This window comes from Phoxinus phoxinus, assembly GCF_949152265.1.
Source record: "Phoxinus phoxinus genome assembly, chromosome: 2".
NCBI lineage: Eukaryota > Metazoa > Chordata > Actinopteri > Cypriniformes > Leuciscidae > Phoxinus > Phoxinus phoxinus.
The window spans coordinates 38,819,810-38,847,274 of NC_136877.1; the positions used below are offsets into that span (position 1 = coordinate 38,819,810).

General features: G+C 36.6%; 2 protein-coding genes across 3 annotated transcripts in view; both read right to left on the reverse strand.

Annotated features, from left to right (window-relative positions):
* arrb2b (arrestin, beta 2b) overlaps window positions 1-21,098 on the reverse strand; it is a 37,513-nt gene extending 16,415 nt beyond the window's left edge. The window contains exon 1 of the mRNA XM_079605344.1: window positions 20,776-21,098. Coding sequence (XP_079461470.1) covers window positions 20,776-20,798 — 23 coding nt within the window. The 5' untranslated portion in view covers window positions 20,799-21,098. The remainder of the gene's footprint in view (window positions 1-20,775) is intronic.
* Window positions 21,099-22,079: 981 nt separating this feature from the next.
* Window positions 22,080-26,644, reverse strand: hmgb3a (high mobility group box 3a; the record flags this gene model as incomplete). 2 transcript variants are annotated; one of them, XM_079583989.1, is made up of 5 exons in its annotated part: window positions 22,080-23,647; window positions 23,744-23,918; window positions 24,250-24,389; window positions 24,468-24,679; window positions 26,542-26,644. In XM_079583989.1, 4 exons carry the CDS (start codon window positions 24,615-24,617, stop codon window positions 23,462-23,464), a joined length of 651 nt encoding a protein of 216 aa, XP_079440115.1. In that variant the 3' UTR covers window positions 22,080-23,461. The 2 variants fall into 2 exon arrangements, with proteins under 2 accessions (XP_079440115.1, XP_079440116.1); XM_079583990.1 differs by having other exon boundaries at window positions 23,238-23,647; window positions 24,468-24,661; window positions 26,525-26,606.
* Between the last annotated feature and the right edge of the window lie 821 nt (window positions 26,645-27,465).

The following is a 27,465-nucleotide window of genomic DNA, read 5'->3' on the forward strand; positions in this document are numbered from 1 at the left end:
AAACACTAGCACTCTGAACTGGAAGTGGATTGTGGCCATTACCTCTCACCGACATAAAACCACACAGACAAGTCACCCAAAGTGTGTCAGTAAACTCACACACGATGTTCCACCCACTTGAACATTCACAAGTGCCAAGCAAACTTCTGTGAAGAGGAATATTATGAGGAAGAGTTGTAGACCCATTGCCATGGCCCGGCACTGATAGGCTGTTTGTTTATAGACAGAGATAGATGGAGACTGTTGACCCCATCCTCTTCAGTCATGACCGCCAACTCAAATCAGACTCAAAGAACATCAAACAATGGGCTTGTAGGTGCCAAACACGCACACACAAACTTCTGAAAGTTCTGAAATGACAAGAACAAAGAAATGCCTGCTGCTGGGATGCCACATTTATCAAAAAGACACAAATACACCCACAAATGCTTGCATTGGTACATTCTCATTCAGCTCACTGACAGCACCACAGAAGTGCAAATCTATTAGCCTGTATGCTAGTAACACCCAGAATTAGCTTTTCTCAACTACAGAGAGTGCTTCTAGATTTCATAATGGCTCCCAAGTTGCATTTTTGGTTATAATATACGTGTTTGTGAGATGTTTGTCTGACATGTTACAGTTAGTCTGATAAACTTTTAAAAAATGTTTTTAAAAAAATAATGCATTACAATATGCATTGGGTTATTTTTTTGTTACTATTTCTCATCTGGGCTGGGCTTTGTTTTTTAACAAAAAAATGTTATCAAATAAATGCAGCATTTGTGAGTATACAGTAAGACACTTTTGTAAAAAAACATTCAAATCTTATGAATGGAAGTGTATTATAACTTTGCAGAAGAATTGTTTATTCTGATAAATAATAAATCATAAATATAACAAATAAATTTTGTAATAAAAGCAACAATAACAGCCTCACAAAACAATAAATAAAAGAACAAAATTTGATTTATGCCAAATGTTCTACTTGCCCTTTAATCAAGTACTCATTTAGAGAGAAATCACAATTAAAAGCTAAACAGTCCAGATGTATTCAGTGAAACTAGTTTAGTTCAGCTTGTTTAATGCTCTGTGATCTCAATGCGAACAATAGCGTTTTGATATTTGTGATTTAAAAAAAAATCCAAAATAGTCAAAGTTTTGATGAATACTGAAAAGGCTACAAAGTTTCTCAATTATAAATAACGCATTCAATATTAGTGAATAGCTTTTTTATTTTGATGTTAAGTGAATCATATGACAAGCATTTAGGCAAACACAGCTTAGCAAATAATATGGTTTGTACAATCCAAATAATTTAAAATGCTTACTGATTTTAAAAAATTATATGCTCCCTTCTTGAAATGTTAGGAGTATTTTTTTATAATTCAATAAATATTTTTATACTTAAACACATAAAAAAGGGCTGAACTTCATTACAAAAATTTAAAAACAGACAGTACTGAACCATGAAAATGTACTGTACTTTTTAAATATCAAATTTGAAATAAACCTTGATCATTCATGTCAATTGTTTTTTGTTGATAGCCGATTGTCCCAGCAATCAGTTATCGGTGTCGAATAATTGCCAAAACCGATCAATCCGTCGACCTCTAAATTATGTTTTATTAACAAAGAGCGGGAACTTAAGCATTCAGTTAATCAACGAAAAGAGGTAATATATACAGCAGACTCACCTCTGTTCGTTGACAGTTTATCAGCATCCCACCACCACCCCTTCTCCACACTTTTACTTCTAACTACTCCTATACACGAGGGGAATACTCTGGGTTTGGGCCAAGCTCTGAGCTCTGAGCCCTCCCCCCCAGACCGCACGCCAAATACACATAAACCTTTACTCCATCTAATAGATTCTTAAAAGCCTTTACTCATTATTTGCTTACCCAAAACATTCAATTTCCATTGTTGTTGTTCAATCTTCAGTCCCTTCATTGTTTATCTCCTTTCCTTTCTCACATTCCTTGATAATGAACATGATTAGTTTTATTTCTTTCCCATATATCAATCAAGTCATAACCCTTCTCTTCTTCACACTTTCTTAGACTATGAAAGTCACCAGCCTGACCAGTGCTCTTCAATGAAGATATCTTATTAATACTCCATAACCGATAAATAGGTCTGGGTAAGCTGCCAAAGCCACATTCACACCTCCGGTCTGTGTCAGCTATGCATGCACCTGCTAAAAACCACAGACTTTATATAGAAGCTCAGAAGCACTCACAAACCTCATCAGAAGCAGACACACACATGCAATCTGCCTAATATGCTCTTCATCACATGGAAATTAGGCCCGCGGCACAAAGGGTTAATTAAAAGGAGCGCATATGTACGCCATGATCTGGCTTTTTATGCACTTTATCCCAGTTAAGCTGCACACTTGCCTAAATATGCTGTATTTGGTTATCATAGCAGCCAGATGAGCTTTCTTGCGTTACCATGACAACAGAATGAGGCATAAAGTTCAAGGCACACACACAAATACAGAGCGTGCATTTGTTGAAGAAAAGAAAACAGAAAGCAACCGCAAATTGGAGAAAAAGAACATCAGGCAGTGTGAATGTGGAGTGAAGTGGCTTATTAATGTGCCTGCACATATAGTCTACACACAAAGCATTAAATTACTTTAAAAAAAATAGGACTACCAAAGATAATTATCACACACATACACTACAGTTCAAACGTTTGATTTGATAATCTCTGTGGATTAATTTAGGCTACTCATACAATCTACTTGCTGTAGTGAAACAATGTTTGCCGGGGAATTTCTCGCATTATAAGTGGTAGACCGGCGGGAATTATTAAAATACTGGTAATAAAATACCGTTAATAGAAAAAGGTGTCTTTTTTATAATTTCAACTCGTTCCCAAAGTCATGTGAAATAATCGTGTTACATAATCGTGATTTCAATACTGACCAAAATAATCGTGATTATGATTTTTTCCATAATCGAGCAGCCCTATGTATTCACAAAAATATTAAGAGGCACTGCTGAGTTTCTTGATCAGAAAAGGGTAAAGACTGGAGTAATAATACTGAAAATTCACACATACAAAACGTCATATTACAGAAAATGCACATTGCACAGTGCTTAAGTGGTACTAGCTACAAGGTCAACAAAAAAGACGTTAAAATATTATTGGGTTTAAAATAAAGCCCATATTAATTTACTATGTTTAACTGTACCAACAACTGCTTGTATGCATTTGGCAGAAAGTAAAGTTACCGTGATACATTTCTGAAAGAGAAACATTTATGGCTGCCATATGCCAAGTGTCAGGCTGAATATTTACCCTCAAGCATACATATGATGTTATTTAAAACACACACAGATCACCTCAAACATGTTTAAACCTTAGTTACTTATTTTGTTAAATCATGGAGGGTGATATTGCCGGTCGTATCCTAGTTACTGGCATCCATTTACAAACACATTACAAACACATACATCTCTGCTCTGCAGGAATGCAAATATTAGTAATTGTACACAACACGCATACACAGAGAGACCGAGAGAGACAGAGAATAGTTCCTGTACGCTCATTCAAATGTAAAATGCAAAAGACTTACCCTTTGCACTGACTTGATGCTACAACAAAGAGTGTTTTTGGACATAAAACACTTTTAAATGAGAAAACTAAACAAAAACTAAACTATAGACAAGTACAAATATACACAAAGTGAACATCTCTACTTTGTTTGTACTGATTTTTTAAATCTGTTTGTTACTTTTACATTTCTTTCCTAAAATCTCTTCAATTCACCCTCAGCCAATCAGAGGCCAAGACTGATTCTGATTGATCACATTGATGACATCATTCTAAAAAAATAGCCACATTCCTACAGATCTGACAATGGAGCCTGTTACAGCATAAGGACACACACACACACACACACACTCACACACACAGAGGAGACAAACTCAACCAGGCACCTTCATTAGTGCCAAGGACTGTGAGCAGAGAGAGAGAGAGAGCGAGAGAGACAGCGAGAGAGAGCGAGAGAGATGGGAAAATCAATCAGGGTCTCAATTTAATTTGGGAAGGGTAAAGAGGGGCTAAATAAAGGCACATTTATCAAGGCAGATAGAGGGACAGAGACATGCCGGGAGGGTGATGGCGAGAGTACTGTAAAGACCAGACATTATTTTTTAAAAGCTTTACAAAAATAAAGTGGCCTTGTATGAGCATGAAAGTGCATCAATTACAAAAAGCAAGCACAACTCTTCAATTACGATCACATAAACACTCTAACCTCTGGTTGTCCCTTGTAAAAGTACACACGAAGGTAGAGTCACACCAAACACAATTACTTTTTATTTATTATGGTGTGATTCAGTTTAATGTATTTTTAGTCTATGTTCGGAAAACTATTTCCACAGTATTTAATATGCATATTGTGTAGATTATGTGATTTTTTTTGTATGAATAGAATATCTGGATTATTTTCAGATTTGCCAAAAAGTGCAGTAGCAGAGAACACTGAGGAACACTGCATCCCATAATGCAATGCAATGCACTCAACATTAACTTCCATTTCAAGTGTGATAAATTAACAGACCGTAACTTTATCATCTCTTGCCTGGCTTATTTAACAGGATGGCCAAGAATTAAGATATTTTTACACAAAAATAAATCCCCCCCAAAAAAGAGGAAAATAACCATTTGTATTTTCGTATCGTATCGTAGTGAGGTCATGTGTCACACTCTACTGTTAGCAGAATAAGCAAATATCAATTTAAAAGTTCCGTTTATGGTTACATTTACATGGTTTTACATTTTCATTTTATATTTTTAGTGATTTACCTGCACTCCAGGTCCTCTACTATAGTTTACTCTTGATATTAAGATGAAATGGAATAAAGTATTGCAACTAAAAAGAAAAAAAGATTTAAAAAAACTGACACACTTCACTTGAGTAACGCCGCCTGGTTTGGTGACTAATGCTGTAATTGTAAGCAAGTAAATAATGAAGTGTCCCGTATAATCAGGATATAAACAACGCAGGCCTGGTTGCGGTTTACGAACAAGATTACGCACAAGTTTACAGCATTTTGTCATGTAAAAGCAAGTCAAGATCTGAGTGTGTGCGTTTCCCACATTAGTGGCTGTCAATTTTCTGCACGGCCAGAGGCTAAAACCCAAGACTTAATACCAAATCACCCACTGAATTCTGCCTATTGTTTCGGCAGATTACAGCGTGCGTCATTTGTCAAGGATTGTGCGCTTTTCCAATGAGCAGCGACCGGCTAGAGACGCACTCGTCAATAAACACTAACACTAACATATGCGATTAACTCACATGAGGTACGTCAGGACATTTAGATCAGACTGGTATTTTAATATGGGTCACGACCAAAAAGGCTAATTCGACAGGAATGTCTGGGTCTCAAAAGCAACATTGTTCATGACTCCATCCTTCAAAAAAACAAAAACAAGTATAAATCGAGCTATAGATGACATAGATGTTAAAAACGAACACATTGAAAATTCAATGAGACAAAAGTAGGAAGTGCTAAATTGCACGATTGTGTTCTCTGTTCCTGTTTTTAGTCTATTTATGTGCTTTCATAATCCACTTTATGTCCAGGCTAAATCAGCTTACGGGTGTTTTAAACACGCTTTCTGAACATTTTTGTCTCTCGGGTGCTACTGAGAGTTATTATGGAAGCTCCATCAGGCCACACAAAGGCTAAAGTGAGGAATCAGGGTGCTGGAGAAGCTGACAGCACAGCACACTGGTAATTGCTGACTGAGGAAGATCTACTTCAGCTTTCAGGATCAGAAACGGCTCATGCGTCACCGAATGCGTCTGCGGTAGCGCTTGTGCTCAAGCGTGACATGGAGCCAAAAATTTGGAGGTGAAGAAAAAAACAAAAAAACAACAGAAGAATGGAATGAAGACGCGGGGAGAGATAGGAAAAGAGACGACAGCTTTTGCATTTACTGATGGAATTAACGATCGACTGAGTAACGATCTAGACTGGTGCAAGCACAAGGCCAGTAAAAGAGAATGAGCGATTAATAAATAAATGATTGGTTAGAGCCCGCCATTAAACTATAAATGGCTCATAATATACTGCCTTTCAATGTCAGATAACTGCGGAACAGACTGCAATGTGCGAACACACATTTTGGCTTACTGTACATTAAACTACAACTTTGTACCCTGCATTTCAGTTATGCAATTCACAGAATAACTTTCATTTGCAAATACATACAGTAAGTGGGTACGAATGAGCCTTCTTTCTTTTCAGATAGTCTAGAAGCCATGATTTATCTCGACGTTGCGAATGCAATCAATAAACGAAAAGCTGGGTTGTTTAAACATTCTTTTAAGTCAGGAACGTCTTAAAATGAAACTGCAGGAAACAGGAAAACTATGGCATATGTAAATGACTGCAACATACAATCTTTCTTTAACCTTTATAATGATTAACGTTACCGTACATTGCCCCCTGATTTAACGATGTCAAATTAATACGTTACTGTAGTAAATACAATACTGAATTGTGCCAAAAGAGCTATTTGGTCAACTGACTAAAACATTTTTGTTAGCACAGCAATAGTCAATGTGTAACTACTGATAAAACACTAAAAAGATGCAAACATTGCCTTTACAGCCATGCAGCAAATTGGTGACCTCCTAATTCCATATAATATATATATATATATATATATATATATATATATATATATATATATATATATATATATATATATATATAATATATATACATAGTAAAAGTTCCTGCATATATTCTCAGAAATACTATGAATCAGAATGTTGTGAAGTAAACAGGATATGTAGTTGAGGATCCATTTACTCCTGAAAATAAAAGGCGGGGGCGAGAAAACTGCACTTGTCAGAACTACTGTGATGAGTGAAAATACAGTGTTTAGGAAAGACTATAAAAAGCAAAGCACTTGGCATTTATTTCATAATTAATGATATTAACATGACATTAATGTGCATACTTGTACTGCACTTGATCATGATTTGCAGTATCACTCAGTAAAGAAAAGAAAGGTCAGTAAAGAAAGGTCATTTCAAATTTGACTGCTGACAGATTCAGATTATTCTATTTAGTGCCATGTCAGCATTCAAAGCTATTTTCATGGCAAAAATGCAATTACAAAAATACAAATATCATATAAATACAATAAAATAAAAAAACAACAACAACAAGTCATATTATACACGATTTTTTAAATTAACATATGATAAAAAATCCAAAACTTTTTCAGGCATAATCTCATTAAATATGTCCATAAGTGAAGTAACTTCATAAAAGAGCATTCTGCTTGTATTAATTCCAGGACAATCCAATAAAATGTTTGACAGATAAGGGAATCTGCATGCATGCATAAAGTTGGGTCTTCACCTTTAAGCAAAAAAGCATGGGTCAAACTTGTGTGACCCATACGACATCTGGTGTAGACCACTTGATCAAGTCTTGTTTTAAAATTGATAAAAAGTATGTTTGTAATTTCCAGATGAGTTTCATACAACTTATTATTCTTGCACATATTCCACTCTTCGTGCCACTTATTTAAAATATATCGATTAATAATCGGTCTGATATCTGAGGTAGGAATTTGACATTCATTCACTTCCTGATTAAGAGCGTCCTTAGCAGCTGCATCAGCTCGTTCATTTCCTGAAAGTCCAACATGTCCTGGAACCCAGCAAAAGATAATACTGAAGAACTGATTTAGTAGATAATCCACTTTGGTTAAGATGCAGTCCACTAAAGGATGACTTGACTGCTGACAGTTTGAGACTCTGAATGATTAGTAACACTACTGGAGAACTAGTGCACTGCTTACTGAGCAGCGCACACTGACAACTGTCCACTACATACTACTATATTACATACTAGTACTACATATAGTAGCATACAGAAGTTTGAGGTCAAAGTTTCATTAGATTTATCAAAAGTGACTGCAAAATACACATTATAATGTTACAAATAAATTAAATCCTTTTTACATCCTTTTTAAAACATTTTATTCAAAGAATCCTGAAAACTATTGATAATAATAAGAAATATGTCTTGAGCACCACATCAGCATATTTATGAAGGATCATGTGACACTGAAGACTGGAGTAAAGATGCTGAAAATTCAGCTTTGCCAAAACAGGAATAAATTGTATTTTAAAATAGATTACAATAGAAAACAGTTATTTTATATTGTAATAATGTTTGGCAAATTTTTTGGTCAAATAAATGCAGCCCATGGTGAGCATAAGAAATTAGTGTATGAATATTAGTGTATTTTGATAAACAGTATGTAAATGACAAGAAACATTTTCAGTAATTAAAGTCCAGCTAATTATTTAATCGTGATATTGAATGAAATCCATGGCCGATATTATATTGTATTCATCACACTTCAGTGGATGACACCAACTCCATTTCTGCTGCCAAAGTTACACCATCTTGTTCACATTTAATGGGTTGAGCATTCAATCAGAAAGTGCTTGAAAATGACCATCACAGAGGTGCATCAGAGAAATGGACCGTTTTCCTCTCAGGAAATCTTTACAAGGACCACACAAAAGCAGCGCACAAGTGAACAAATAAGAGAAACAGATTATCTGACGAGATATTTAACTTGACACTAGCTTTTATTCTCTGAGTCTCGCTTGCATGTTCGAAGACAAGAAATGAAGGTCTGAAAGAGGAAGGAACCTCAGAGTTGGGGTGTATAGGTTCTCTGTAAAAAATAAAATGCACTTGCACAGCGGTTTATCTTAAATCTGACGACGCATATATAACGTGGTTTGTTGAAAATAACAACGCGTAAAACACACAGACAGAGTTCGGCCTGTTTCTGTCGATGGATAAACATTCTGGCTTCCCAATACGCTACAACAGCGGTGATCTTTTTTTTTGTATTGTATTTATTTGTGCTGTTGCTTGTAGTTTGATTATTTGTTCATATTTTCTATATTTTTATTTGACATAGCACATACCGAACCGTACCGAAACTGTGACCCTTAAAACCGAACTGTGGGTAATTTGAACTGCTTCACACTTAGAAGGAAGTGCTGGTGGCAGCATCTTTACAAAATGGTGATGCTTCAGCAATTAGCAAGCAACAATGTGGCACACAATGCCAAGATGGCAGTCTCTCACGTCTCACTCTTCGACCTGTGTGAAAGATAACACACCCGGTCAGCATAATCTCGCCCTGAAAATGTTCTTCTGCTGAAATATTCTTTTAATGTTAAGGATAAACATTCATATTTGTGAGGTCCAAAATTACCTGGCCAGACCTGCCAAGAGCGGGTGAACTTAGAAAAATGTCAAGTCATGAACACATAAAAAAAAAAAAAAGGAGGATAGTTATTGGCCTCTCTTTTGGTGAGAGGTATAGGAAGCATACAAGAGCAAAAAAAAAGCTGATAATATAACAAGTCAGCTAATAAACACATTCCATTCTGTTCCCATATCAGTTTGAGGAAGAAAGGTTGCTGCGCTTTAGCAGAATCATCACATATATCCTCGTCCCGGTTTCCTCTCTCTCCAGCCAGAAAACCCAAAAAGGAAACTCGACCCTTTCCCACACTAACTCTGTATAGGTACTATAATCAAAGAGTTTTATTAATCAGGAAAAAATAACACAATTTTTGTTTTAAATTAAAAAAAGTTCATAAATATGTAAATAAAGTACCGGTAAGTAAATAAATGAATGAAGTAGCCCAAGCACTAGGGACAACACGGAGGAATCTGCAACATGATGGAAGAGAATTGCAAAAACACGATTAGTAAAGAAAAAGGTTGACAGAAAAATTTTGGGGGAAAAACAGTTGTTGGCAAAAGAAAGAAAAAGAGAATGAGCGAGAGAGGAAGGAGGAGAAGAGTGGAGTCAGAGCCCTTGCCTAATCTTGTGGTGGTCACACTTCCTTCATTCTGCCCGTGCGCATCCTGTTCTTATTGTGTAGGTGTGAGAAACCAGTGAGCGTTTGAGCTATGGGCCGCACACAGATATAGAGATGCAAAAGCATCAGAGTAGAGACAGGCAGACATAGGCATCGCTGTGAGAGAGAAACTTGTGGTGAGTGTCAACGACTCCAGTTGCACCTCTGTCGGTGTGAGGAAAAAGAAAGAGACAAACTTTCTTTACACAAACCTTAGCTTCTAATATTTGGGGGTGATGAATGATAGACGATCATTTGAATTTCCTGCACGACGTAATGTAATTACCACATGTACCAGCCGTGTTAATGATCTTCGCCACTTCTGTGGAGTTTTTTCTGTGACTAACCGACTAAGCTTTTCTCGCCGCCTATTAGGAGGCATCACTCCCTATTAGTTTCATTATTTAGTTGTTAAAATCTTCTTCACGGCACTAATATAATTTTTTTTTTTTTTTTGGCTGTGTGGTGCTAATGTATAATTTATAGCAGGCAAAGTACTAAATCGTGCCCAGAAGAAGACAATGCAAAAAGTAGAAAGGTCTTCATAATGTATTATAACATTATTAATAGATGACCTTTAAAGAGTTTTCAAATATTCTAAGACTATATCTATATGATCTAGCAACTTTGTTGCATTTCTTTGGCATTGCATTTGACCGTCAGGTGGTTCAGTTACCAGCCTGAAAACATTCATATCTGTGAGGTCCAAAATTAGCTTGCCACACCTGCCAAGAGCGGGAGAACAGAGAATAAACTCCAGCCATGGATATTTCTGGATGTGCCACAATGACCTTTACACAAAAATGAAAAAAAAAATGGTTAAATGACAACTTGAGAAAAATAAACGATGATAAACAAAAAAAAAAAGGAATTATTTTCTTTAACAGCAGCACAGTAGCAAGTAAAATATTGCAACATTTTGTAATATATTTGTTGCTACATAAATGCAAAAAAAGAAGCTCCACAAACTCAGAGAACTGTATATGTAAACAAGCACAAATGCTTCCATTGTTTCTAGAATGTCACTTTATTAACTTGAATGTCCTTTTCTCTCACATTTAGCCCTTGGAGAGTGTTAATATTTGACCCTGCATATGGTAAAAGTGTTCACAAATACTTCAGACATTTAGTTGAACGCGGTCTCTACCAATAGAAAATATAACAAACAGGAAGTAGATGGTATTAGTTAGTGACAGGTGACACTGAATCATTGTTGCCGTCCAGAGGGATTCAGTTTCCTCAGTTCTTCGTCTGGCCTGTCTAAATGTCAGTACAGAACAAAAATGACACAAGTTATCGGAACTGCACATTCCACATAATAAAGTCCTTTCAGTATCTACCTGAAGTCTCCCTCTCAGAAACACACTTAATAACAACCCAACCTCAGGGCAACGTGACAGCTACAGCCTTGCCATAACTCACATGTACAAATATGAATAATGTCTCGTACATTTACAAGAGAAACATCTAAATGATCAGAGTTTATACATTTCCAAACAATGAAAAAGCAATAGCATTGAGAAAGATGCATGTAGATAAACACAACACACGCGCAATGCGAGTGCAGAGATGAGAAAGGCACAAGTCATGCATTCGCTGCCTTCCTGAACATGCAGTTTGCGTCAACACCGCTCTGCGTGTGTTCCTGTTGCCTGCTGACTCTGGGTGCGTGTTCGCATGTTTTTCTAGCTCAAGAGAGAACAAGGAAAACAGTAAAACTTAGACCAAACAAACAAATATGGAATGAAAACATTTTACGCCCTTGTTTATGAAAATATATTCCAGTTGCCACTGCAAGTCATGCTGTTGTCAGGGAACGTTGTCCTAAGCCTTGTGACCCTAATATTTTTTTCTGTCCTGGGCCCCATGAATTAAATCATCTGACCTGCCTTTGAACAGTGTTCCCCACATGATTTTGTGTGGTATGATTGTGATTCTCAATTTATCCAGAATTGTGCAGGTCTATTTTAAAGTTAAATTCATCAATCTGGTGAACTTTGAGTTCAAAATGAAGAGCTCCAACCCATGTTCAGTGTGCAAATTGAATAATAAAATAAAAAAAACAGTGAACTTTAAAGGGGACTCAACCCTCTTTTTAGATGTGATATAGTTGCAGTCTACATTACATTCCCACTGGTGTCTTAGGAAGCCAATACATTACAATTACAATTATTATTATTATTATTATTCCTATGACAGTAATAGCCATATACTGTAAAACTAATGCTAAAACAAAAACAAAGTGTTACTTCTGTCAGAGAAACTACAATGACCACAAATTATTATAAAGAGCTAAACAAGATTCAGCAAAATGGAACTTGAAATGACAGAGAAAACAACCAAGGTCATTAAAACAGCAAAAGGTTGGAGAGGTACTGCAAACAAACATATTCATGAGTTATGCACCATTATATTTCAAGTTTACTCAAAATAAGTTTCTGGATCTAGACAAATAAGGGTTTTTTCCTCTTGAAGAGAGAGGCGAGAGATAGAAGAGCAGACACGGTTATTATCACAGCACTGGATTGGGCTTGGTTTACACATCACAACACAAATATGAACTCAGGATCAACACTTGTTGAGGACAACCACAGAAAAACATATCATGGAAAAGAATGTGTGACACTTCAAAGTTGATTGATAATTGTCATGCGCTGCCAAGAGAGAGCAAGACATTAAAAATAGCAGCTCAGATCCCATTTGCTTGTAATCTGCGGTCTTTGTTTCAGTCTGCTTACACAACGTTCAAGTTCACTATATCTAAATACAAAGTTAATGTAACAAGAAAATAGCACTTCAATTAAGTCCTCCTTCAGCTATATAAAATAACAGCTTTTCCAATAATGCATTAAAGGGGTAATCAATTTATAATTTGTTTAATATTTTATATTTTTCATTCATAATAAATTACATTTCCTGCCTTTTAATTTTTTAGAATATTGGTGCGAATAACTATATAAGCCTACTAGTTATATTGCTTAAATTTGTTCCCCTGGTACAATTTTGCGATGTCTGCTTATTATATTGCATTTTTAAGGAACTTATTTAGCTTTTTTGTGATATCTGGCAACCCTTCACCTGGAGCTTTATTGAAGAGAGGGAAGAGTTTAGAAGAGTGTAATCATTCAATTACAACAACATTTTCCACAAAAAAAACGGCTCTCCAGTGTTTATGTTTTTTACTCGCGGACATCCAACCTTGAGAAACTGAACAGAAGAAAAGAACCAGCAAAGATTTCCACGTCAAAGAAGGCGGAGCCTCAGAGGACAACAATTACGTAATCACCACGGATCAATGGTAGTTCGAATGCGTTAACTAGCTGGAAAGTTCCTGAAAGTTCGCTTTTGCCGTTTCAAACTCCCGAAAGGAACACAAAATGAACTTCGGTTTGGCCTGATTTTGTTCGAAATGACGTCACACCAGTTCTTTGATTTGGCTTTCAGTACATCAGGGCCTTGAGTGCCGATTAGTCAGGAGTTATTTAATAAAGTATTTTAAATTATACACACCTTGTAACCGTGTTATTATTTTACTCTAGCCTGGTGGAGACTGAGATTCTGCTGTGTGCCTGTAATTATAATTTTTTTAAGCCTATTTTATATTTATATTTTCTAAGATATTGTTATAAGACCTGTTGTTGTAGAGAAAGCTTCATTCCCAATGCATTCAAAGGTTTTTTTTTGTTGCTCTTTATCCACACGGCAGCAAAATCATGCTTTCCAATTTACTATATGGCTGACTTCATATTTCAGATGCCTAATTGTTTACTTGTCCTAAAGGCAAGAACCAGAAAAATGCTTAACATCAAGCCCGGATAACCTCAATAATACTGTAAACAAATCCTCCCACATGACAAACAAGTGGACACTCACATTTGGTGGTGTGTGCGCAGTAAAAAAAAAAATGTATTTAAACATGCAAAGACAACATGCAAATGTCTGAAATGCAAAAAACATGCAAGACCAAAGCTTTGAGAAGACCAAGCAGGAAGAGACAGTGCTGAGAAAAATAGAGACAGTAATGGATGAAGATAGTAAACGTGTGTGTGTGTGTGTGTCTTAATCAATCTCACTGTTGTCTTAGGATGGAGCCAAGGGAAGCACCAAGGATGCCTGGTTATAATCACCTGTCAGCCGTTTACACGTGCAGACAATTTACAGAACACTATGCTAACCACTCAGACACCATGTGACGTCACAGAGCAAATGTGCACTAGCACCCATAATTACAGCCTATTTTAAAGAGCATGTTGCTCGTACTTTCAACAGCCCACATCTAGGAGCAAAGTAAAAGTTATTTGGAAAAAAGATATAGAGGTCAAGTACAAGCAATTTCCTAATTAAAACAGCAATATAATGGAAAAAAGGAACCCAGCTGAGATTGCTTTTCCATTATATTATTTTTCCATTGGTGAGGTGCTGTGTGTGTAAATGTTCTTTTTCTACACCACTTCCTATTGGGAACATAAACTGCTGAATTCTTCAGAATTCCAGCTTCCCGTGATAAGAGCTTTATAATATCTTATATGCACAGGGCAATTCTCCTGACAATAGAAAAAGTACAATACAGTTATTTTTAGAAAAAGATACTGCTTGCTAAGACAAGAATCACTATTACTACTGCTCAAACTTCGTTCAAATCCCTAACCCCAAGTATTAAACATATGTAACTCATCCCCAGCTACATGGATGATGGCTTAAAGTGTGTGGCTTATTAAAGAAAACTATCATATTACTTTTCTAAGTAAGTAAGACCAGACTTGCGATTTATATCTGACAAGATGGTAAAATGGGGGGGAAATAGATTTACTGACACCCTAGTAGTAACCGTATACAAACCAGCTGAAAATGACTAAAATCTCCATGGCAACCACCCAGATAGTGGCAAGTTTTGGGCTGGTAAGCACCACGTATACATGTTCTTCATAAAATGTACAGTGAGCTTTAGTTTTTGCAAGTGTGGCCTTATTCAGCACACATAAACCCACAAGATCTACGAAAACGAAACCCGTGGAGCGGAACATCATTCATTTAGGACAAAATCCCATGAGAAGGGTTAACAGTCCACAAACTACTAGACTATGTTAGAGGAACTGGCCACCGGTTAAATTTAGAGACTTAATCCATCAGTGCAGACAGGTGTCTAAATAGTCTCTAGTGAATTGCCCTTTCTGCCTAAAATGAGATAATGGAGCCATCAGCTGATGAATTAGAGGTGTGTATGTGCGTGAGAGATAAACACTCACACACACACACACACACACACACACGGGTGGCAACAGCAATATTGTGACCATGTTGTGAGCCATCACTGATAGGACCCTTTCCATCTAGGTCAATGAGACTCTAGGGATAGTTCACCCAAAAATGAATTATCTTTCATTATTTACTTATCCTCATGATGTCCCAAACTGCATGACCTTCTTTCTTCTGCGGAACACAAAAGACAATATTTGGAAAAATGTCAAAGCATTTTTCTCCCATAGTCAATGGGGTACAATGGGTTTTTTTTTGGTCATTGTATGCGAAGAAGAAAAAAAAGTTGAAAAATTCTTCAAAATATCTTCTTTAGCGTTCCATAGAAAACCGAAAGTTGTGTGTGAGAAAATGACAGAATATTCTTTTTTTATTGAACTATCCCTTTAATTGCACAAACAAAATGTTCCAGTTCTATAAGTTTTCCCAGTCAAATGTTCACCGCAGACTAAGAGGAAAAACCATTGTGAAACTAGAGAGCCTGTAACATTATCAATCACTGCTGAAAAAGAGAGTGGAAAGGGCACGAGGAGAGAACTAGAACACGAGAAGAGGTGAAAACATGCACAAAACAATACATCACGCTCATGCTAATCGCACTAATGCAGATGTGATTTAATGGACCACACCAATCAATCACCCTACAAAACGAGGACAACAACATACGAGTTTGAGCATGCAGATGTCACAACACAAGCTGGAGTATGGGGAATATATACTAACCAGCCGTAAACTAACTCAGCTGCAGGATATTGCGCAAGTATGGTGATGCAAATACAAAAACACTGGTATAGTAGCACTACATGACATTTTGTTCAGCATTTAAACTAATGCTGAACAAAATGTTTCCTTCCACTTTTTCTGTTCTGGTCTTACCAAAGTGATTCCCTGTGATTACAAATCACTCTAGTCCTCTACCCCTTGAGAATGGGCTGAAGAACCATCGTAAACATACACAAGCTAATAAAGTTTGGCTTGGATGTATTAAAAACAGCTGTTCAAGTTTCAAATTAGACAAACACAGTCTTCCTGCTGTTTCACTCTTGAATCCTTCCTCTATCTACACCTTATTTTCCCATTCCTCCATTTCATTCTTCTTCCCTCGCTGTCCATTGCTTGCTTCCTAAATGTTGCTCCTTTTAATACATTCGTTTAGGCATGCAAGATATATCGGACACCGGTATTAGCCGATATATGTACATTTTTTATGTTATCGTTATCGGCCCAATAATAAAATTATAATGAGAATGATGAGAATTATAATTAATTAAAATTAAAGTGATTGGGATGTGAGTCTTCTGTTTTTGTAATCAGGCATTCAATTATTTAAAAATTTGGATTTAGATTTATCGGCCAATATATCGGTTATCATTATCGCCGCATCCCCACATTTGTGTTATTTATATTTACTCCTACGGGAATTACTATTAAGCCACATTTTCTTAAACTTCAACCTTAAAAACTTACAACAAAGTTTTGTAAAAACTTAAAAACTTAGCCTACAACAAAGATTGTGAGATGAGCACAAAGATGTTACGTCATTACATGCATAAATAAAAATGAAATATACCAAGCATCAGTTCAATAAAGAATAACACAAGAAGAATGGATCTATAAAAAAAACAAAGTAGGGTAACACTTTTTTTTTTTTACAGTATCCCTGTAACATAAGGGATAATGTACATCCAGCCGGTTGCTATCGCAGGATAAACACAGACAGGGTGATCACCCTGAAGGGGTTTATTCTGCAATAACAACCGGCTGGATGTACATTATCTCGCTTATTACATGCCAGTAAATAATTAGACGAAATATTGACTTGAGTCTAAATATTTTATTAGCTCTTTAAATGCACCACAAAGAAATCAGTTGCTAGTAAGCGGCTAGTTCAAAGTAGACAGACATTTAAGAGACACAGTACAGTCATATGACTATACCACTTATTACACAGCATTTTGCCACATAAATAATTATGGGTATAAGATATTGATTTGAGATCATGAAAGTTAACTGTAAATAAAATTATACCCATTTATTATCTTATAATCCATTACAGTGTACAAAACAATCATCGCAAAAATGGCAGCAGCTGCATTTGTATGAAACAAGAGAGCGAGTCTGCTACGCCCGGATGACATAAATAATTGTACAAAAATATTAATTTGAGTTTTAACATTTTATTAGCTCACCGAACATAAAACTTCCACACACACAAAAAACGTTTCTTAAGCGTATAGCGCTGACTTCAGTAACCCATATGAACCTGTGTTATTAGTTTTTACCGGAGGATAATAACATACCACTGGATGACACGATTGACCAATCAGAATCCAGTAGCCTACTCCACAGAGCCGTGTAATAATTTACAATAACAGTATATTATCCATAATTACAAGCAACTAAACTTAAACCAAACCCTAACCATAACTATATGTTGGTAATTAATATAACTCAGTACTTAAATGTATAATCACACTGAAACAGGGGCACTTTCAAATAAAGTGTAACCCAAAGTAGTTTTGCCACCTGGAAAAATTTGGCAGACAACATAATTAAAGTACAAAAATAAGACAAAACAAATATTACTAAATAATGAATCAATTACTGTATAAATAAACTTGGATGCAACTTGGTTTTAGCAACAACAACAAAAAGTTAGAATAAGCAAGCATAATGTGAAAAGAAAAACGGATATCACAGTATTGGCCTCTTGCTGATACATCCTGTTTCATTAACCCGGAAAATGTGTAATTATCAAACATGAAAAAAAAATGATACATAGAGGGGATTTCATAAGACCAGCACAAACCACTGAGCTGCACGATCCCCCACCACCCCCACACCAGACAGCCTCCACAACAACTCCAGTGACTGAACCACACGAGAGGCTGAATCAGAATCCACAGGCAGGGCTATACTACAGATCTATGAGGTCTTAGGTGGCAAAATATGTTTATAAATGGAAATTATAATAAATACAACAATTATGGAGTGGTAGCGAGCTTTAATTTACCCAAGGCTAATTTGAAAGCACAGAAGGGCCGATGACACCTACATTAAACGCCTCTTTCACAGCTTTGCAGCGCTATGAATGTGTGTCAATCAATACGCGCTAAGTTTGCTGTGCATGGCCTGCAGTGGGCTGATGAACAACTGCTCCCCACGCACTAAAGTCATGCTATTTAATCTTATTACAATACAATAACTACGCAACAATTACTGCTCTCCTTTTGAAAGCAAACGTTCACATTTCAGCAGCAAAACCAAGCCTCGAGAAGAGAAATCTAGAGGTTAAAGGTATGGTATGGTCCATCCAAAAATGTAAATATTTCACCATTCACATGCATCTTTTATTCAATGAATGTGAATGGTTTCCAAATTGAAACACCCTTTGTGTTCTGGCAAGGAAAGAAAGCCAGGTTTGGTATAAAGTGAGGTTGAACCCTATAAATACTAAGATACCATATTTAATACATTAATTTCTAAGCCCTCTATAACAGTCTTGATCAAAACTGTTGCACACAATCTACTGCACGCGTCCTCTGCCCTCTGATTGATTTTTCATACCTAATTCATGTCCACCTTCAGGACATGTGACTCATTGCTGTGAAAACTTTAATGATTTAGGCCTATATAGAAAGCAAACGCAAGAATAACTGTTGTTAGCAATATTTTAAGATAACCAGTTACTGGACTGAAGCAACTTAGGCTTACTTGTTTATACATTGATCTTTTTTTTATTTTAGAAAAACCGTGTTAAAAAGTATGCATAATATTTATTTATTTATGATTTAACACCATATCAGCAGCAATGGCTAAATTCATGCCAATCGACAGTATTTTTTTTTTTGTAATTATTATGATAACAATATCACTTCAATACATCGTTTACAATAATTTAACAATTTTGTCTTTTAAAAAAAACAAATCAACAAAAGCATACAAATATACCAATAACAACAAAAGTAATAACAATAATAACATAGAATCTTTAAATTTAATATATGATAGAAATACTATAATTATTCCAGGAGAAACCTTTTTAAAAATGTCTCTGCATAAAATATGATACAACAGGCTTTTAAGGAAAGTTTCTCTCTCAATCATCATTGAATTCCGTTGCATTATGCGTTTTGTCCCAAAGATTAAAAATACATAAAAACATAAAACTAGCATTTATACATAATATTATTAAGACAATACTACTGAGAGCTATAGAGTGACAACTAGCCTAATATTTCATTGGGTATTTTATGCAAGTAGCCTGTTTTACTGTAGTGAATATCTAATTAAAATATTACAAGACAAGCTACAGGAAAATCCTCTTACTTTTTGGCCATATAAATAAGAACACACCGGTATGCACCAAATTGCATGTTATTGCTCAGTTTGGACTTCTGGATAAAATTGAGGTGTTTTTTTTTCCTTTTTGAGTGTGAGCTCTACATTATAAAAGCTTGATGTGTACGATACAAAATATGCAAACCGCTTTGTATAAAAGTTAAACAAACTGTTCCATCTTTAAAAACTAGATTTTGACAATTATTTCAGATGCTATAGGGGGGTCGTGCATGCATTGTGGAAGAACTAACTGTGTCATGTCAAATCAACATCAAAACAGGGTAACCTGACTGAAACACCTCTGTTAAAGCCCTAAATGTAGCCTATAGATACACGGGAACCAGAAAGCCCTTGGGTTTCCTCTCCTCCTGATGGTGTGAGCCGTGACATGTAAGCAGAACTGAAGGCACAACTGAGAGGATTGCTGGGTTACTCATCAAACTCAGCGCACGTACATGGTCGCCCACGACTCGACTATCCATCTACACACTGCGTCTATAAGGCCTGTTCTGCGCACACACATAGAGAGAGGTGTTAAAATGAGTTTTAATCACATTCAACCCCACTGTTTGCTGCGACAGGAAACGTCGAGGCCTTTTCTGAAAGTTGAGGAAGTGCGAGTGTAACGTTAGTGATGAGCAGGAATATCTCGCACTGGGTGCGACAGACTTTTTGGTTTCGGACAGTCTAGAGGAAAATCATGAACAGTGCTCGTTTACATGCATTCAGTATTATAATAACCTGTCGTAGTAAGTGCTTGTTATTGTAGAGTATAAATATGACCAGCCGCAGCGAGCGCTGCAAAAAAAAAAATCAGTCACACAACTTGAGTCCTCAAACAACACGATAACATCAGATCGCGGCAGACAACACGAGCAGTTAAAGCAACTATGCCGCACTCCCACGCATAACTTCAAGATTTCTGTTGCAATTGCTTTTCTAGGCTGTACAAGAAGGGCTGTAGATTTATGGTATAGCGTGCTGGTCAGTCACCCCACCCTGGGTGAAGTACATAAGATGTCCAGTGATCATGTTTTTAAGAGCGGTTGCTTCGAGTGCCGATGCATATCCTTTAGGCTACACAGATCTAACGAGTACCTCACTTAGACTAATAGGTTTCCCACGACATCCCCCCAGCCTCTGAGGTTTGGTGCGACTGTTCATCATAGGATGGGCTGTGAGAATATGATATCGTGACTTCAAAATTAGAAGTCAGAGCAGCAATTGAACCTGCGCTGAAAACTGCCTCTTACCTGGTCCCCGCCTTGTCGCCCATCTCCGCAGGCCTTTTTCCTTTAATAAGGGTAAGATGCTTTGTAATGGGTATTTAACTGAGCCGAGACTTCGAATAAAGCGTCCCTCCTTTCCTCATTCACTGCCACTCTCGCTGGCGTTCGCAGGGTAGTTTCCGCAGCCCAGAGACGGAAGCCTCTCGCCCCACTCCGCTCGCTGCCGCTTCAGACACCAAGCGACTGGGCTTTGGCCTCTGAGTTTGATGAGCACCGCGAGTAGCCAATCAAATGCGGAGAAATATCGAACGTCATCTTCGGGTCTCGAAGTACTCCCTCTTTGCCCTGGGGACTACCAATCAGAAATGTCTTTAAGAACGAACGTGTGATGCTCAGTACAGTATGAGGAAAAACTAAAACATTTACATATTTACGTTGCGTGTATTATGTGGCGTATCCAAGAGTCTGTTCCGCGTTCTTTGGGGAAAGTGCGAAAATAGGTTTGCAATATAACTGACAGAATTTGGAAGGCTTGTATTTTCATCTAAATACATCCCTGAACGGATACCACAAACATTTTAAATTGATGAGAATATGACATTAAACAGGAGAGCAACAGACTGTGATGGACTAGGAACCGATAGTTAATTTTCTCCAAGACAAACTAATATAGGCTAGAGTTAATTTGTGACTGCATATGACCATTTAATTTCAGTATGTCACTAATGTCATTATCAAGAATAAGAAAATCCCATGATGGCATTATGTAACTCAACCATGAACTCAAACGTGTATAATACAATAGAGCCTTGCGCCATCTAGCGACTTAATGGTAGGCTACATAACATACATGAATCAGGAAATTTTAGTTTGTGATCAAATTGAAAATCATAGATTTATAGTATAACCTTTGATTATTTAAGGCCCATCGTAAGAACCTTATGACACAGCCCGTTTGCCCTGAATTAAACTTCTGAATGCCTTTCTAAGCTTAGACATATTGCACCCGAGGCCATTATTTGCATTTTTTTTAAAACCATTGCTTATTTTGAATAAAGAACTGTATATAAGGTTCAAAGACGTTTGCTCAAAACATCATGTACTCTATGCAATGAGATCACTGGGTGCCAGGGCAAAAGCAAGCATTAAACCTTTAGATAGTTTTAGTAAAGGATCTGTGACTTATTATGTCCCAAATCAGTCATACGCCTATCAGTAATACGCCTATTATATTTACAATATTCTAGATATTATTTAGTTATCCACATTTAGTAAGGTCCGGTTTTCTATCTCATGTTCTTGGTTTAAATACAGTCATACAAAACAAGTAAAAATGTTTCAATTTAATTGCAAACCTCAAACATATAAAATGAAAATCATAGATACAGATAAGTACAGATTTATCATCAGCATTGTTTCTTACTTTATATTCAACAAAAATAAGGATCAAACTAGGAATGCACCATATTGTGACCATTTTGAACATTATAATTTTTCACCCCAATGCCAACATTATACTTTTGATTCCATATTTCAATAGTGCTAATAGCTCACGTCTGCTTCATATTGTAACATTTTGACCACATTTTACACAATTCAGTATTTCTATATTGGTACATTCCTAGATCACACAACAGTTAATATATAGCAAAGATAATATAAATATCTTTCCTATATTGATATTGTATGTGCTAATATCATACAGTATAGTAAACAACATATAGCACACACCCCTGCAACAGGACTAACTGACGTGCTGGTGGCAACTGCTCTTTTGCACTGATTTTTTTCCTAAACTGGACAAGGAAGAGGAAGCTTGAACGGGTTCAGCATGAAATGTCTGATATCGGTGCACAGTATACAAAACTGTGACACGTTTCCACATGCAACATATTACAATCATAAACAATATCTACTCAGTGTCAACCATATACAGAGCTACACACTCAGGAACCTCTTAAACGGAAATAAAAATATAGGACAGGGATTTACATATACAGAAAGGGTATTACTTGTTTAAAGGCCTTTTGTTATACAATTGGTAAAAGGATAAAACATGGGCTAGGAAGACACTGGGCTACCATGATGAAGTGAGAGCTTCACATGTGCACATGCACTCCCACACACTCACACTCACACACACACACACACAAAGCTGGAGGTAAGAAACTGTGGTAGTTAGGGTATGTTTACACAACAACGACGTACTAAACACAGAAAAGTTTTTCCTTCGTGTTTTTTTGCGTACAGGCGAAAAACACATCCCTGTTCACATGGATCTGCTAAAACGACCAAAAACACTGTATTATACATGCCAGGCCAGTAGTTGGCGATGTCACTTTGCAAAGAAACACTACGCACGCACCTATAGACTGAACACGTAATACGCATGCGCATGGTGTCAACGTTTTCACAAATTTGTGATTTTGTAGCTTACATGGAGGCAATAACGTATCGTTTTCAAAAGTTTAAAAACGGCGTTGTAGTGTAGATGAATGGCCAAAACGCATAAAAAGTTTTCCGTTTTTAGTTGAAAACGGTGTTGTGTAAATACCCTTTTGTCTCTCGCCAACAGTACAAAAAAATTCCACCTTTATTAAAACAACATCTGGCTATGAAAGACCACCAGTGTATTCCGTATCTACTGTACTTCAATGGGGGAGAAATAGTTATTATAGTCATAATTGATCAAACACACGAAAATGACAGTCTATTCATCATCATCATATTCATCATCATCCTCTTCCTCGTCTTCCTCCTCCTCATCATCTTCATCATCCATATTGCTCTTCGCCATTGGTTTTGGAGCCATACAATTCGCCATCATTCCCATGGCCATGGGCATGGGCATGGACACACTCCCAACCTTGCCCTTCGTCTTGTAGTCCGCAACATCCTGCACAAAAAGTAAATATTGTTATATTGTAAAACACTGGAATTGGGATATGTTGGCATGGTGAAAAACTATTGAAGCATCTAGATCGAGACATGCCTTTTGATACTTGTCCTTCAGCTTGTTGGCCTTTATCAGGTAGGGTTGTTTGTTGGAATCTGTGAGGCTGTTCCACTGTTCGCCGAGTTTTTTGGCCACATCTCCAATACCCAGGCTGGGATACTGAGCCTTGATTTGTGGACGATGATCCGAGCAGAATAAGAAAAACCCAGAGCTGATGATCATAAAAGGTGGCAACAAAAAATTAGTCATCAAAAATTGAAAGATAATGATTCATGAGCAATGATAACACTTATTTATGCTGTAAATAAAAGCAAATTTTTTTCAATTAATTTGTTACATTTTAATTTAGAAATAATAAATGTAATCACCAGCAATATATCCTTTTAAACCACTAGATAATAAAATAAACACCAGAATATATTTGACAGGATAGCAATGATAACCATATACAGCATCAAATCAACAAAATACCCTTCATAATAACTGCATATAGACAATTTTTGAAATATTGAGGTAATTCATTCTGTGGGATGTCTACTCACGGTGGTCTCTTGGGTGCATTGGGATCCTTCTTTTTGCCTCTCTTTCCTCCAGGCATGTAGTGCATCATCTCTTGATCATAACGCACCTTATCCTGTTTGGCCATGTCGTCGAATCTGGATTTCTCTTTATCGGACATTGCCTACGCAACAAATCAAGAGAATTAACCTCTGCTTTGTTAATATTAGAAAATAATATTAGAAAATGTTAGAAAACTCACCTTCCATCTTCCAGAGCATCTTTTGGAGAATTCTGAAAAGCTGACTGGAATCTCAGGGCTTTTCTTCTTGTGCTCCTCTCGGCATGTCTGGACGAAGTAGGCATAAGAAGACATCTTGCCCTTGGGCTTCCTGGGGTCCCCTTTTGCCATTTTCGTTAAAGGAGAGGGGCTTAATTCCACTAAAGTCTTCTCTTCTGCTGTATTTTTTTTATCTAAAATAATAGGAATAAAGAGTATTAACACAACAGAAAAGAAGAATATTACCTTTTCTGCCAGGTGTGGCTATTAAAAACTAGTCAAAACACAACACGACTCGATCCCACTCATTGTGCTTTTTGTATTTTAGATGGTACAACATTTCTAAACCCAGTGGGGTGCAGGGCTTATTAAACTAAGATGATACACAAAGGGAATTCCAGACCCGTCCTTCTTTCGTGGGGGATGTGAACTGATTATTAATGAGACTGATTGGTGTTCACTGCCCGTTTTTGGGAAATATAATGTGGCACCACCATATTCTTTTGTGGCTACTGTGCAATAATAATAATTAGCAACACACATTTTATTGATTGTTTTTATTACAAGCAAAAGTTTGGACTACTCTAGTCTAATGCACAGACATGAATTACCTTCATACACAGTCTAAGTTATATATCAGCGCATGTGATGTGGTGGTAGCCTATAAAAGTGGCTACTAAAAACAGAAAGGCCATCAGCTAAAATTGTTCAAAATCCTTCACATGAATGCATCCTCATGACAGAAAGTGTTCTTTATTTTGGTAAATCTTGCATTCCTCATTAATATTTTATTTGGAAATCAAGTACTATTCTTGGTTTAAAACTATGCATTCCAGCGTTCTGCCTGTGTACAAGCATATAGAGCGGTATATATAGTAACTGGTATAAGCCCTGCCTTGCGCTGCTGTTCTTCATTCATTAAAATGGCTTCTTTGCGGAGCGAGCAAACAGATGGGTTCACCGTGCAACAAAGCAATACACACCCCCTCGGGTTTAAAAGACGATTTTAGCGATTCAGTGGCTTTAATTAAGAGAAAAACATATTTATCAACTAAAACAGATGTTGTACTTTTAGTTTCAAATGTCTGTAAAAGGCTGTCATATCGCATTTTATTGTATTTAACTGTTTTTCTAAGTTGAGCCCTAGCTGTCGCTTGGCGCAGTGCTGCCTTAACAAAGACCACAGCCAGCCATTGCCTATGCGATTATATCCAGCGCAACTGTCAAGCTGGAAAAGATGATAAATCACAATATACTGTCTTTATTTCAATACAGAGAGTTAGAGATAGCCATTTGAGAGCGAAAGCGAAAGGAATGGGCAGTTTGAACCTAAAATATACGTTTTCAGTCTAAAAAATTATCCCGTCCTTGCTTCGTGAAGGAATAGCTGCTCGTCAATGGTCTCAATCGCCAGCCATTTTAATACACGGCAAGCGCGTTTGTTTAAGTTGGAAAGGAAAAAATGCAACAACATGTTTCCACCGCGCAGAAAGATTTATGTTTCACATCATAGGATAGAGAGTAAAGAATTATTGCATAAGCGAATGGTCTCGCGGACAAAATATTACATTACGTGCAGATGTCATCGAAATCGGTCTGTATAGAAGAAGGCAGGGTGGTTCATAGACAGGACAGAGCGAGCCATATTCAGCAGCGATGCGCGAGAAGAAAACAGTCCGAGGAAAATCAGTTTAATAACTTTTAACCTTACCATTAAAAGAAAAGAAAACACCATCAATGCTGTTAACAGTAAATCTGATAAATTAGGTTTGACCTCTATTAAAAACATTTTTATTTCATTTCCACACATTTCTGTGATTTATTAGAAATTAGAAAGACAAAGATTGGCAAACAAACTGCAAATATACACAACTCCTTGACCTTCACATATGAACGAATTTATATATATTTTTTAATCACATTTCTTCTGCTTTGGAGAAATAATTGTTAGTTTCACATTTTATTTTTTATAAATCTATAAATGTGTATAAAATGAAATATTTTAGGTAAATATTAAGTAAATAAGTTATGTTAAATATTAGACAGTTTTCCGTACCTGTGTTGTTGAGTTGATTGAAATCTCGCCACTGTCTTCTCTTCTCTCTCCTCTTTAAACCCCATGCACTCAGCCTCGCGCTAGCTCAACACGAGACCGGTCTGATTGGCTAGGCAGTCTCGCTGATTCAAAACAACCTCCATTCCTCGCCATTGGGCAGCGCTACATGCACATCTAGCGGCTCTTCTTCCAGATTGGTCCTGTCGTGTGTTTTCGTATGCCCAGCCTCTTTACTTTTGAGGATGCTTCCATATAGAGAGCTTACATAGAAAAACTCTGGGCTTTAGTTTCTACATTTTCATGTTATGGTTAGTGCTTACTTTATCGACATGTATTTAGAGTATTGGTAGGATTAGAGATGTCGAATATGGTCATGCAGAATAAGGCATTAATATGTTTTTTAAGTGCTAAAAAACTGCCAATATCCTAATATGTATGCTAATAATAACAACTAGTTAATAGTGAGAATAGGACCTATTAAACATAAGGCAGCCCGCATGAGTAAAGCATTTTGGGATGCACCAGGGAGAAGCTTGTCCTGTTATGAATCATGACCTACCATTCAGGGTCCTTGTGTACTTTCTTTGCTATATGCTTATAAGCAATGCTGGGTAGATTGCTTACAAATGACTTACATTATAAGATTGTAGTTAGTAAAGTAATCTAGATTACTCATTCTAGGCAGGCTAATATATTCAGACTATTTGATTACTTTTTAGACTATACTTTATCACATTGATTTGAATAGGGTAATATTGTACCATTTTGATATAAAAAGAGACAGAAAATATATTCCATTATTTGTTATCAACAACATAAAGTGTATTAAAATATTACATTACATCAGGGTTTCCCAGACTGGGGTTTGTGAGTTTACAGTTTTTCTGAATTGCTAAAACACTGAACCAAATTGTTGAATAAATC